The following is a 13,042-nucleotide window of genomic DNA, read 5'->3' on the forward strand; positions in this document are numbered from 1 at the left end:
AGCGGGCGGGCGCCACCCTGTCACTTCAGGCGCCGTTGCATAATCTCCCCGGAGCGGTTGGGCCGCCGGCCCGCGGCGGCGGCGTGCGGCACCCCAGCGGGAGGCGGCGGCTCCGCGCCTCAGCGCGGCCCCTCACGCCGCCGCGGTGGCAGCGCGGCCCCCGTGCACCTGCTCACCTGTCTCCCGGCCGGGTGGGGGGGCCCAGCCCGGCCCGGCCCGGCCACTCCCCCGACGGGCTCGGCGCAGGCGCCCTAGCGGCTACCGCAGGCAGGGGGCGGCAACATGGCGGCGTGAGCGGCGGCGGTTTCGGCTCCACAACAACAGCGGCAGCGGCGATCGCTCGCGCCGCCGTCAGCTCCGCGCGCCGCTCGCCTCCGCCGGGCCGCGCCGCGCCGCGCTCCCCGGCGCCCGCTCCTCCTGCCCCGCGGCGAGGAGGTGGCCCCGGCTGGGCAGCCTTCGGCTAACGGGGCATCGGCGCCCATAATAATCCCTCATTATAGCGGAGCGGGGGAGCGGCTCCTGGGACGGTGCCTGCGCCTCGGGCCGGCTCCCTGCGGCCCCGCCGGGTGCGACTGCGGTGGATGCGCGGCTCGGCCCGGCCGGGCGGGGAGGCGGCAGCGGCGGCGGCAGGTGCCGGTAACGGCCGGGGGTAAATGGCGAGCGAGAAGCCGATGTCGGGGCCGGACCCGCAGCCCGCGGGACTCATCTCCGTCGGGGCCGGCGGTGGAGGCGGCGGTGGAGGCGGCGGCAGCAGCGTCGCGGTGATGGGGGAGCTGAGGGCGTCGGGCTCCGGTTCCGTAGTGCTCCCCGCGGGGATGATTAACCCGTCGGTGCCGATCCGCAATATCCGGATGAAATTCGCCGTCCTCATCGGACTCATCCAGGTCGGGGAGGTCAGCAACCGGGACATCGTGGAGACGGTGCTGAACCTGGTAAGCGGCCGGGCACCCCGCCCCGGTGACGCCCCGGCGGGCAGAGGGCCCCTGGGCACCGGCCCGCGCAGCCCACCTCCTCCCGGGGCTGCTCCCTACTCCCCCCCCGCCCCTGTGCAACCCGAAAGGGACCTTCATTTTCCCAGCCTCTGTGTCCGTCCTACACGCACGGCCCTTCTCCAACCATCTTTCCTTCCCAAACTCCTCTTGTTCCTCTCCTCGTTAATACCGCGACCTGCTCTTCTCCTCGTTGTGCGTGTGACAGAAGCCCCCTCAGTGCTCCCTAAACTCCGCGCAGGACCCTGCCTAGTACAGACAGGCCACTCTTCCCCTTCCCAGTGCCTTCCCCCGGCCGCCTCCTGCAGAAGTGGAGTGTGTGCAATTCACAATGTAAAAAATAAGGAGATTAAGTAATTCACAATTTCGGGTTCTGGATGCTGCCCTATAACCTGGTGGCTTCCTCATTGGAAGAAGAGTGGCGTGAATGTAGTATCTGTTTTTAATTGAAACACATTAAAAAAAGCAGCCTGAGCTGGTATCTTTTCTTAGGGGCTGAAACATGTGAAGGGTTTAACCCTGTTAGCTTAGAGCTAGTTGGGTATTTTATGCAGAGGAAGGAGGAGGAGGGAGATTTTTGCAAGGATTTAATACACTTTAGTATCTGTAATAAAGAGTTAGTTGTATTGCAGTATTGTATCGGGTTGCTCATGTCTTAATAATCTGCCATGCTTTCCAAACACATTCTTGTCTGCAAAGTAAGTGCTGTTGCTAATTTTGTTTAAGGTCTGTACATTTCAAAATACTATTGTACGCTGGTAAATAGCTTGAAACAAGGAGAAGATGCTAAAATGTAGCTCCTTAGTCATCTGCTCACTTCATGGAGTGAAAGAGTTACTGCAGGACTGTATGACTTAATGTTTTTGCGCTACCTACACCAAAGCCTGAGGAACCTACAGAAGCCAAACGAGTGGATCTAAAAATGAATCACTTTCAATTATGTGCAATTTGGTGCTGCTCCGGAATGCAAGATTTGCTGCAGCAAAGCTTTTGAAGCAGTTCAGTCAATGAAATATCCTCAATTTTTGCATATAAAATAAGATAGAAAAATGACTGCTCAAAACTGAATGGCAATTAATTGAAACTGCCTTTGTTTCAAATGAGTTTAATGCTTCTAACCTCCACTCATTTTATACAAAGTCATGTAAAGAATATATTTTGTTTCAAACACTTTAAAAGGATGTATTCTTCTGTTTGACAGTTATTTGCATTTGACCTAGCACAGACTGAATGGAAAGGCTGCAGCATGCAGGGAAAGACGTGGTTTGGTCAGATCATTTTAATATTTATGGCTTATCTGAACACACAGGGTTAAAGCTGTAATAGTTTTATGAATATGTCAAAACAGTAATCTGTTATATTTCCCACCCCTCTCTACGAGCTGTTTGACACTTAACTGAAACGTGATTTGTAAATTTTTTTTTTGTTGTACAAGTGTGGTACAAGTCATCATAACTTTATTGGATTATTACCCATTTCTTTCAAAGTAGCACTCAAAATAAGGGAATGACATGCAGTTATTTTATTAACTGGCTTTGTATAGATCATGACAGATACAAAGATGTTTAATCCTTTTCTGGTTTTCTTTCTTCTTTCATTCTTAATGATATTTAAGCTTGTTTTAATTCTGGCTGTTAATGCATCAGCAGCTGGACTAACATTGGCTTGTCTTTGGTGGGGGAGGTTAGAATGTGTTTTGGTATTTGTGTGGAGGACATACAGTGCTTGTTACAGTGCTTGCCTATAAGATCTAACTACTAATTAGTTCCTATTGCTGAAAACTGCACTTATTTTTAAATATAAGTGCAAGAGTGTTTAACAGTGTTCTCAGCTTCGGGAGACATATATGAATGTGAAACTGCTTGGGAGCCTGCTGCAGTAGCGATGCATTCTGGATCAGTCATTACTTAACAGATGGACTCTAATATACAATAGTCAGTATTCCCACGGCAGAGAGAGATTATATTGTGTCTGCTAATCTTTTTCTTCTCAGGGCAGTGAATGTCTCAAACTTATGCTTGTATATTTGAAACTTAATTTACTCGCACGTGAAACAAACATAGTGAATATGGCAGATACAAAATAAAGCTGATGGCATATCCCTAAACTACTAAACATTATCTGATTCTGTAGTAAGGATTTTAATAGCAACTTCAAATAAAATGCAGTTTTGTATTCTGGAAGCATTCTTTGGGGGGTGAGTGGGAGTGGAGAGGACTTGATTTGGTTTTTTCTTTCTTTTTTTTTTTTTCTTTTCCTTCAGCCTTTACCTTTACTATTTCTGAATGACTTTTGATGCAAGGGTGATAATGAGTGGACAGTGCTTAAAGAGCTGATCTCAGTTTGATATGTCAAGTCTCTGAGAGAAATATAACCTATACTGTACCATAATGGGTATCTATAAGCCATTTGGTAATAGCTTTTTAGTATGGGAATTCTGCATAGCTGAGACTTCTCTTATTATTGGAGACAATCAGAAGTTAAAGATTGCGATACTTTTTAAATTTTCTTATCTGAGATTATTGCTCTCTTCTGTGTAAAGCTTAAATAAGTCTATTCATTCTCCCTGCATCTGCATGGAAGCAGCAGCAAATGCCTGAGACCAAACTTTGGTTTGGCTTGCCCTTGTCATGGAGATGGTCACTCTTCTTTCCTGTTAAGTTTTCCTCTTAGGGTTTCTCTTGGACAGTTTTTACCTTTAAATGTTTGTTTTGGTGGCCCCGCACTGTGGTCTCTATTACTGCATTTCAGACTTACTTCATGTGGTACCTTCTGATGTTGATGGACACGGTGATTTATTGTATCTGTGAGGTGATGAAGTGCTTTTTATGCAGTGCTGAAAATCTTTTTCCGTGTCTAATATGTTGTTGGATTTTCAGCTTTGCCAAATTTTAACAGTTGACTTTCAGCTCAGACAGTATTTTGTTCGTGGGCATGCCTACGCTGTTTATGGAATTAGTTGTTTCTCTTGATGCTTTTCTTTTTCTTAGTGACACTTCTTTTCCTCCAAACTTACTGTGTGTTCGAAGTTCTGTTATACTGGTGAATTCATTTAATGGAGTATCACTTGGTAGAGTTTCTAGTATTGCTTGTGTTATTTTTCATTGTTTAACATTACAGTGGAAGACATAATGGAGAGAGGGTTCAGCCCTTTATATGCCAATGCCTATGAACTACTTACAGTTATCCTTAAAAAAACCTGCTAGTGTTAATACTATGAAGGTCAGAAGATGTTAAGAGTCTATGTGCTGAAGGCATTTCTAGAATGATTTTATAGAATATTGTATTCTGTTTACATTTCTGGAAGTAGGAGGGAACTCCTCATTGTACCTCATGCATTCTTCTGTGATGGTGCTTATTTTGATTTTGGTCCATGGGTTTAATATGAATTCCCAGGTTCAGCATGCTCTCTCTGAGATGGGTGTTCACTGACCCTTGTGTACTGCAAAGCATCAAACTGGAAAAGGCTTTCGTTGCAAACAACATAATCCTCTAATTGCTCTTAGTGATTTCTCTTTGGGGATATTTTGACACCAGTTCTGTGCTTGTATTGATGAGGAGGCCTTTCCCCTTTGAACAGCTCTATTAGTTTTCTTAGGGTACTGTCAAGGATGTTTTTATTGCTATGATAGATGTGCTTGTTGTTATTCTCCATAGTTCCTTTGCTTCTTGATACCCTTTTCTACTTATGATATGTGTTAGACTGATGTTTAAAATAAAGTTCTGCACCATGTGCTCCAGCAAATATGATATTAAGGTAGAAATGGGTCAGTCTGTCCACCTGTATTCTTCTACTTCAGATGCATTTTTGTTTCACTTATTTCCCAGTGTAAAATTTCCACACATGACTTTAATTAGTTTTTCTATAATATATCTTGAATGACCTTTCCTTTCATTATTTTTACTGACTTGCTTCCTTAATTCTCTGCTTTTCCAGTATTTTAATGGTCTTGGGAGTTTTTTCTTCAGTGTATATTTTGAGCTATCTCTTGTCTGGCCAGCTTTCATCAAACATGACTGCGTGAATTGCATTGTTTCTTAGCTTTTAGAAAGCTTTCTCTGTTCCAGTTTGAATTTCCTAGAATTTTTGATTTTGAGTTTTGTAGTGGTGATTCTGTGGCAATGCAAAATAACAAAGGTGAACAGGAAGCCGACTGATACTAAAAAATTGTGACTGGTGCTGTCAAATGCTGCTCGTTTTGCCTATGCATCTTGAACAGATGATGTGATGCAGATTTGAACAGGTTTCAGTCTGATACAGGTGTAGCTGACCAGGGTTCTTGTGCAATCTGGAAAGCTTTTATATATGTTTTGTCAGGCTAGAGAGTGCTTATAAGAAGTAGGTCAAACACCAGGCATAGTTCAAAAAGTCTCTTGCTGTTCTTGTTGACTACAGCCCACGCTTCTGCCTAGCTCTTCTCATCTTCTTGGCTGTTCCGTCCTACTTCAGTGTTAGTCACCCATCACAAGAGGTAAGCCATTTTTTAGCGCTCTGTCACATTGCGTACTTGTAGGAGTGGCATTGTCAACTTCAGAGCAAATGGGTTGGATTATGTGAGAGATCCTTCTCGCCCTACAGGCTTTCCGTAGTAGTGGTCGTAAGGAAAAATGTAAAGGGAGGCATATGTAAGAAAGATGTTTTTCCTTTTGTACTTCTTTTCTTCAAACATTGGTTGAGGATCTTCTTAAGCTAAAGTTGACTTTTTATATTTGAGTTCTTTGAATCCATTTACAGTTTTGGTTGCTGCAATATCCTGTGGCACAGTTCTTCTACTCTTGTGTGGGGAGGAAGAATCACTTTTGTTTGTTGGATGCTGTTGTACTCTGAGAAAGCGTGGGCCTCATGAGCTGTAGCTTCCATCATATGACTTCTGTTTTTCTTGTGGAACTAGCTTTGCAGGCTTGAGAATCTTATTCCATTTTCTTGGCGGAAGACTTCTCATTTTTGTAGTATAATTCTCTGCTGATAGATGGTATTATTCAAAAAAGTGAAGTTTGGGGGAATTTTGAAGTTGGTTTTTTTTTTTTTTTTTTGTGTGTGTGAGTTTTGTTTTAGGTAATACTTAACTGGAGGTGGCAGTCCTTGTCCAGGTTACTTTCTGTCCCACTGGTCCCTTTTTATCCTGCTCATATTATCTCCATACTAAGCTATGTCTGGATGTTACTGCAGAAGCTACCAGAGTCATATGAAAAGAGCAGTATCCAGTGCGAGAGTTTGTAGTAGCATTCCATGGGCAGCTACTTAAGAGTACTGTAGCTGTTGTCATTATCTAATACTTTCATGGAGAACTTGGTTTTGGTTACAGAAATTCTTTGAATGACTGAATGTTCGTTTCATTTCATTTCTTGTAATATAATTGATTGCTTTTGGCCTTTTTATCTAATCTTTGACAGTAGGTGTTTATGGGTGGGAACTTTTTTCAATCCTTGTATCGGTCATGAAACGCTACTGATATCTCAGCAGGTGGCTTGGAATCTGCTGTGGTTCTGGTATGATGGATTGATACATTTCTATAGGCGATAACTTTTTAAAATCTGTCATGGTGAGCATATCACTGAGTATTCCTTACCGCTTAACTCTGAACAGCTATTTTCTTCTTAGCTTTACATCTTACTTGTCTTTACAGGATTCAGTTCATGGATTATAAGGGAGGTGAATACCTAAAGGCTTTTTTATTATTTTTGTCACACTGAAGTAATAAAGTTCTGAGACTGCTATTAATAAAACACCTCCAATCTTTGGCCTTTCCCCCTACTCCCACCTGAGACCCTACCTATGTTTTCTCCCTTTGCATCAAACAAAGGGTTAGCACCTTTCTCTGTCAAGATGCTATTTTTACAAAATTGTGACCCGATTCCCCATTTAAACCATGTGCTTTACAAGTCTAAGCATTTAGCTGTGTACTCAGTTCTACACTAATCTTTCTCTCTCCTCCGTATTTTCCCTCACTGTCTGCCCCCACCCCTTGGCTTTCAGATGAATGCTCAAAGGGGTAGAAGTCAAGGGACATGGCTCATGACATTCACGAGGCTGATGTCTAGGAGGCTGTGGTGCAGTTTTTTCTTTCATGTTAATGCTTTTCAGTGTCTCCACTCATACCTTTCAAATATAGGAATCACTGTCCGTATTATATCCTTAAAAAAACCCAAAAACCAACGCCCAAAAACTGCATAATCATCTCTGAATTCCTACTGAAGCGGTTGTTCCGCTTTCACGCCATACTGAATTTAGTCAAAGTGGAATGAAATCTGTGATTGGGTTAGTACCAAAACTGAGACTTTTATATCCTGATAAATACTGTGCACGGTATTAACACAGCTGTGTTAACTTAATAAGCTATCCAAGCTATTTTAAATCAATCTCTTAATCTTACCTGTTCATTACTTGGTACTGCACTTTTTTGTTTTTCTATCTTAGCCTGTCTCAATAAATCTGCCATTTCAAATCAACTTGTGTTGCTCTCCTGTTACTGCAGCATTTTGTAGTACTTTACACAGAACAGTATCATAGCAGCTACCTCATTAGTTGAGATCTTGTATGTGCCTGGTGGCCAAAGGGTCAGTGTAGTAGTGTGTGTTTATGTTGATGAAGTTCCATTTATTTCATGATGGAATTTGATCCTTAATTACCATTCATATTTTTGGAAATACCCCATTGTGGAGTTTTATTAATTCTTGCACAGACAGAACCCTTAAGCTTGCTTTAAGTCTGAATCAAATTTAGAACTTGCTTTTATAATCGGAGACAGCAGATCTTTTGAAACATCAGTTTTGAATTTGATGATCTACCTCCCACTTCTGTCTTGCAAAGGTTTGGCTTGGATGTACTATGAATGATACAGTATTCAATATATGATATTAAGCATAAAGATAATGAACAATTAAAAAAAAGGGAATTATTTGTGGAGAGTCACATATTGCTTCCTTATTGATAGAAATACCTGTTTCAACTATAGGATTATGATGGATTTCAGCTATTTGAACTATAGTTTCATAACTTTCAATTTAGGAAGATTGTTAATGACATCCATCTCTAAGAGAAAGATTATCTGTTATTTCCAGTAGAGGAGCACTTCAACCTCTGATCAACCTGCTGACTCTCTGCTAAAATTTGCATTCTGGTAATTTTTGTGGTTTAGAGTTTGTTCTACTTTTGAAGTACGTGAAAAATAATAATCTTCAGTAAATAAGTAAGTCTAAGTAGTTTTGGTGTTACTGAGATTCATACCAGTGATGTCGATTCATTTATATTAATGCAACCCTATAATGTGACTACCTTGCTTTAATTTAAAATTGCGTTGCATCAGTGAAATTGTTCCAACGTAAGAATTCACTTAAAGCTTGCATAAATGTGAATACTGCTTATGCTATTCAACAGCTTACAAATGCTTGACTTCTATATTTGGAAAATGATGTTTCTTTCACTGCCCTGTTGTTTACAGTTGGAAGCCTTTCTTAACTATGCAGAATAGGTATTAGGTTTTGGAATTAGCTGAAAGTGAGATAGGGGAAGATATTCACTTACAAGTGAAACTGTTATTCATATCATGCTTTTTGGTACCTGATGGCTTTTGTAGTACTGGGACAGTGTAGACAGAAGGATGGAAATAATCATTCTCTGAGTAGAGCCTTCTAAATTAACTCCAGTACCAGCAATATGGCATCGTAATCAGTTTTACGTGACCTCACTTTTTTTTTTTGCCTTTTAAATCTTCATATTCTGTGACAAATACTCAATTATAGAAAATTTTCTAACTTTTATTGACTTTTGATTGCCTGCTTTAAGAGCCACTATAACAGGTTTTTTCATTTTTTGCTCTTCTGTTTTGTAAAAAGAAAATGTTTTGAATATTTATAAGCACAAATATGAATTTGGAAACAACATGTCCTTTGATTCACAAAGGAGCCTGTACAAACCTATTGAAACAAAGACCCTTTCCTACTACAGAATTACAGAAAACAGTAAGATATTCTTTCATTAAATACGGAATAGTAACCATGAAATACACGTTCAAGCTAGTAATGAACTGACTGAAGCCAAGCCCTGTCTTGGATTGCTCATGCCTGACCAATCAGAGTTTGCTCTTACTCTTCAGCAATACTTTGTGTAGCGCACTGCATGCAAAAAAATATTTCTTGATCTAATTGTGAGCTAAAAATCTTCCTAAGTCACTTTTAGTGTTAAGAACTGTCAATTAAAAAAAAAAAAAAGGAAAAAAAATTACTTTGAAATCAGGGGAGCATTCTTGCTTAAAGTTGCATTTATGTTTTACAGCTAGCAGAATGGGAAAGCCATCTGCCCCTTCCAATAGGATGTATACATCAGAATGTAGCCTACAGAGTTTGTCAGCTCCAGTTGTGTAGCATCTCCATAATGTGAGCAAATGTGAACTAGTATATTTGAGAGTGTTATGCAGGGAGAATGAGCTTCCCAGTGGTCTGGAGAATGGACTTGGGGATTCAGCATCTTTGCAGAAGGGTGTTGGCTGCAGCTGTTTAATTGCAGGAATTGGAATGTTGAGAGAATGGGGCAAGAGCCGTTGCCTGAAATGAGAAGAAAAAGCCAGGTTTTTAGGAAGAAAGCAACTTCATCCTTCTCCAAGTCATAATTTTTATCTTAATAAATGAAACTTGTCAAGGGGCCTCTGCAAGCTGCGTTGTGGCTATGTTAAGTTATAGAAGGAGGAAGGAGGTAAAGAACCTTACTAAGCGGTGTGTTGTACTTTCATGGCTGGTGACTTTTGCTCTTTTCTTTTGAGATTAATAGCTCCAACAAAAGCCATCATTGTAAACTCAATGTTTACACGTCCAATAGGATTGTTTTGCCTCAACATGTTCCTCCATGAGCAAAAAGTTTACTGACATAAAATTGTAAAAAAAATTAATATCGGCACCCCCTCTTTTCCTTATGTCACTCCAGTGAAATACATTATCTATTTTGGTAAATGGCAAGATGTGTGGTATTTGTGAGTCATATCTGTGACTGATGGCTACTTGGCTGTTAATATTCATATGCTGAATAGCTGAAGCTTACAGAAACATTTGTGTAAGACTGTATTGGACTGAATAAGGTCTTCCAGGCAAGATGCTCAGGAGGTGGGAGCTACTTCATTCTTCTGATTCTTTTTCCCTAAAGAGATTTGTGGAGCCCCTGCCCCATGTTTTAGTTTCTGGGGTTCCAAAAATCTTCTATGCTGCTTCTTCTGTGTCTTCAGCTATGACATGTATACCTCCAAATGACCTGCAGAAGTCTTCTGTTTTTTGTTTGGTTTGTTTTATGAAGCTTTTAGGTGATTTGAAAGACTTTCTCATCCACTCTGTTCCTCATGGAAGTGTTGCAGCCTCCACTGCATCTTTTGATATCTTTTTGATATCTTTTTTGATATCTTTTGATTATGTGAATGCAGAAATAGACTTACGAGAAGAGCCTCTTAGAGTTGCATCTGTTATCCAAGGCTGAAGTGAATTGAGTTCATCTGAAAAGAAACTTACTGTCCTGGGCTTGTATGCAACAGACTTTTTTTTTTTTTTTTTTTTTTTTTTTTTTTTTTTACTCTCATCAATATCATGTTAATGATCATCTGTCTCGATTCCTCTCTTTGGCACTAACACTACAACATTCTCCTGAAACTTCGTTGTCAGAGCACTTTCATAAACTAGCAGAATCACAGAAACTTCAAAGAATTGTAGAACAGTTGAGGATGGAAGGGACCTCTGGAGGTCTCTAGACAAAAATCTCTGCTCAAAGCAGAGTCAACTAGAGCAAGTTGCTCAGGGCCTTGTCTGGCTGGGTTTTCTAAGGATGGAGACTCCCATGTCAAGTTTTTAGTTAGGTTTAAGTGGAGTTTCCTGTGCCCGTTGCTATTCATCCTGTCACTGGGTGCCACTGAGAAGAGTCTGGCTCCGTTGTTTCTATTCCCTGCCCACCCTACCCCCCTACAAGTATACATACACATTTGTAAGATCTCTTCAAACCTTCTCTTCTTAAGGCTAAACAATCCCAGCTCTCTTCAGCCCTTCTTTGTATGTCAGATGTTCCAATCCCTTAATCATTCACACATTTAGATCTTTATTCTCCTTGTGCAGGTAATAGTGCTCCCTTTCCAAAAAGTGGGAGGTGGAGTCTGGGAAGCCTTTTAATTATAGCAACCCTTTTCCTCATCTCACAGTTTGAGCTGCAATATCTACCACAAATAATCCAGTCAATATTACTATGCCTAACCCAGCAAAGGACAATTTGCACCACATGCAGCCAAGAAAGAAAACAGACCTCCGTGAGCCACAGCAGTGAGCATTTGCTTTTCATCTGTTGTGCCTGCTTGTTAATAGATAGCCTTGGATGAAACACGCAAACCCAAGAGTGTCTGTCAGTTCTGCAAATCACAGTTATGGTTGTAGGTAAGCTTTATTTCTTGGATTTCAGAAATATAAAATGTAGCTACATTTGATATTCTGCTGAAAATATATGAAGTTAATATTAATGGCTTAATACTGAGTTAATGAAACTTTGTGGCTCTTAATGTATACTATAAATACTACCTTCTTCAACGAATTAGCATGAATTGAAATTACACTAGAAGAGCTATTAGCATAGTCTTCAAAGTTACAGATGTTTGATATCAGAAGGAAAAAAACCCCTAATATTCAGTATAGAGCCAAAGCTGTAAGTTCTGCATTGAGTTTGTTGAAAAGAATAGATTAATGACTTTATATATAGTCTAATATTTATAGGTTAAATGTTCGATAGCACTTTATGTGCATATAACTATATGTAACTTAGAAACTGTAATAAAATTTTTATAGTTCATGTTTCATGCAAAGAAAATAATTCTTTCATTCAGAGTAACTTATAATGGACAATAATAAACACAATGTGACTGGAACAATGTGTAGGCTTAGTCACTGATGATTCAGTCTTTGACAGTTGATACGGTACAGTATTTGACATTTTAAAGGTAGTGCTCACTGAATGGGAGTTGATACTGTCATTAAGACGGACTGTTCTTCAATGAAGAAGTTGATAGTTACAGGTATTTCCTAAAACCCAGAAGCAGGTTGTTCCCAGTTCTCACAGTTGTGATTATTTCCCTTATTATTAGTATAAACGCTTTTTATAACAAGGGAAATTTAATTATAGTAAAATAACTTACATGATTTCCCCCCCCCCCCCCCCCCCCCCCCCCCCAATAAAAAGTGATTAAATTCTATTTAAGAACAAATTTGGATCTACTTGCTTTGTTGCATGTCCTGGTTCAGTTAAAAAAATAGTTTTCAAGTCTGTAGTCCTTTTTCTCACTTGAAGATATAGTTTACTAAGCAAGCTTTCACTTTTTCAGAAACCAAACAGCTCAAACTAATGCAAATACGTGTAAAACATGTATTAAGAGCCTTTAGTGTAACTATAAGCAACGATCAAAAGGAAGGATGGGAAAGGTGGAGGCAGAAGTTTCAACTGAATGAGGCTAAACCATATAAGCTGATACCTTTTTAGATTGTCAAAGCTGATACTTCTCCAGGTAAGTCTGTTTTTAAAAGTATCAGCACAAAAAAAATTAAGTTAATTGTTTAGGTTTAAGTTAATTGTTTATTGTTTATACTGCTGAAAGGAAGCTTTACATTTAAAAAAACTTAACAGTATGAGTGGAAGATCCTGACCACAACAGGTTATCTTCTCTCAGTGATGTAGTGTCCACCTGGATTTACAGAGACTTTGAAATGACTGGTTATATGATGTTTTATTAATTTTTGACATGTCTGAGGGAATTACCACCATCTGTTAATACCAGAGTCTAAGCCCACACATGTGGGCTTTAAGTGTTGAATTTTTTAAGTAAGAAATCCTTCTCCTAAAACTAAACTTATAGCAGTTAAGTGGTTTCAGAGTGTAAAGAGAAAATACCTTTTTTTTTTTTTTTTTTTTAAATACTCCAGATTTAACCTCTTGGATCATTTGTCACAGCTTTGGTTTGTGGTTCTAGCCTGTCCTCTGAAGTTAGAATGGCTGCAAATACTGGTAATTGAGCTCTTCTCCTGCACTAGTTATGACATAACTG

At 40.3% G+C, this 13,042-nt stretch overlaps 1 protein-coding gene across 4 annotated transcripts in view; it reads left to right on the top strand.

The window, feature by feature from the left end:
* The first annotated feature begins 653 nt into the window (after positions 1 to 653).
* NBEA (neurobeachin) overlaps positions 654 to 13,042 on the top strand; it is a 519,980-nt gene continuing 507,591 nt past the window's right edge. For all 4 annotated transcript variants that reach the window (XM_050890741.1, XM_050890750.1, XM_050890767.1 and 1 more), the window contains exon 1: positions 654 to 932. In XM_050890741.1, coding sequence (XP_050746698.1) covers positions 654 to 932 — 279 coding nt within the window. The remainder of the gene's footprint in view (positions 933 to 13,042) is intronic.

Source organism: Gymnogyps californianus, chromosome 1 (assembly GCF_018139145.2).
Source record: "Gymnogyps californianus isolate 813 chromosome 1, ASM1813914v2, whole genome shotgun sequence".
NCBI classification, from domain to species: domain Eukaryota; kingdom Metazoa; phylum Chordata; class Aves; order Accipitriformes; family Cathartidae; genus Gymnogyps; species Gymnogyps californianus.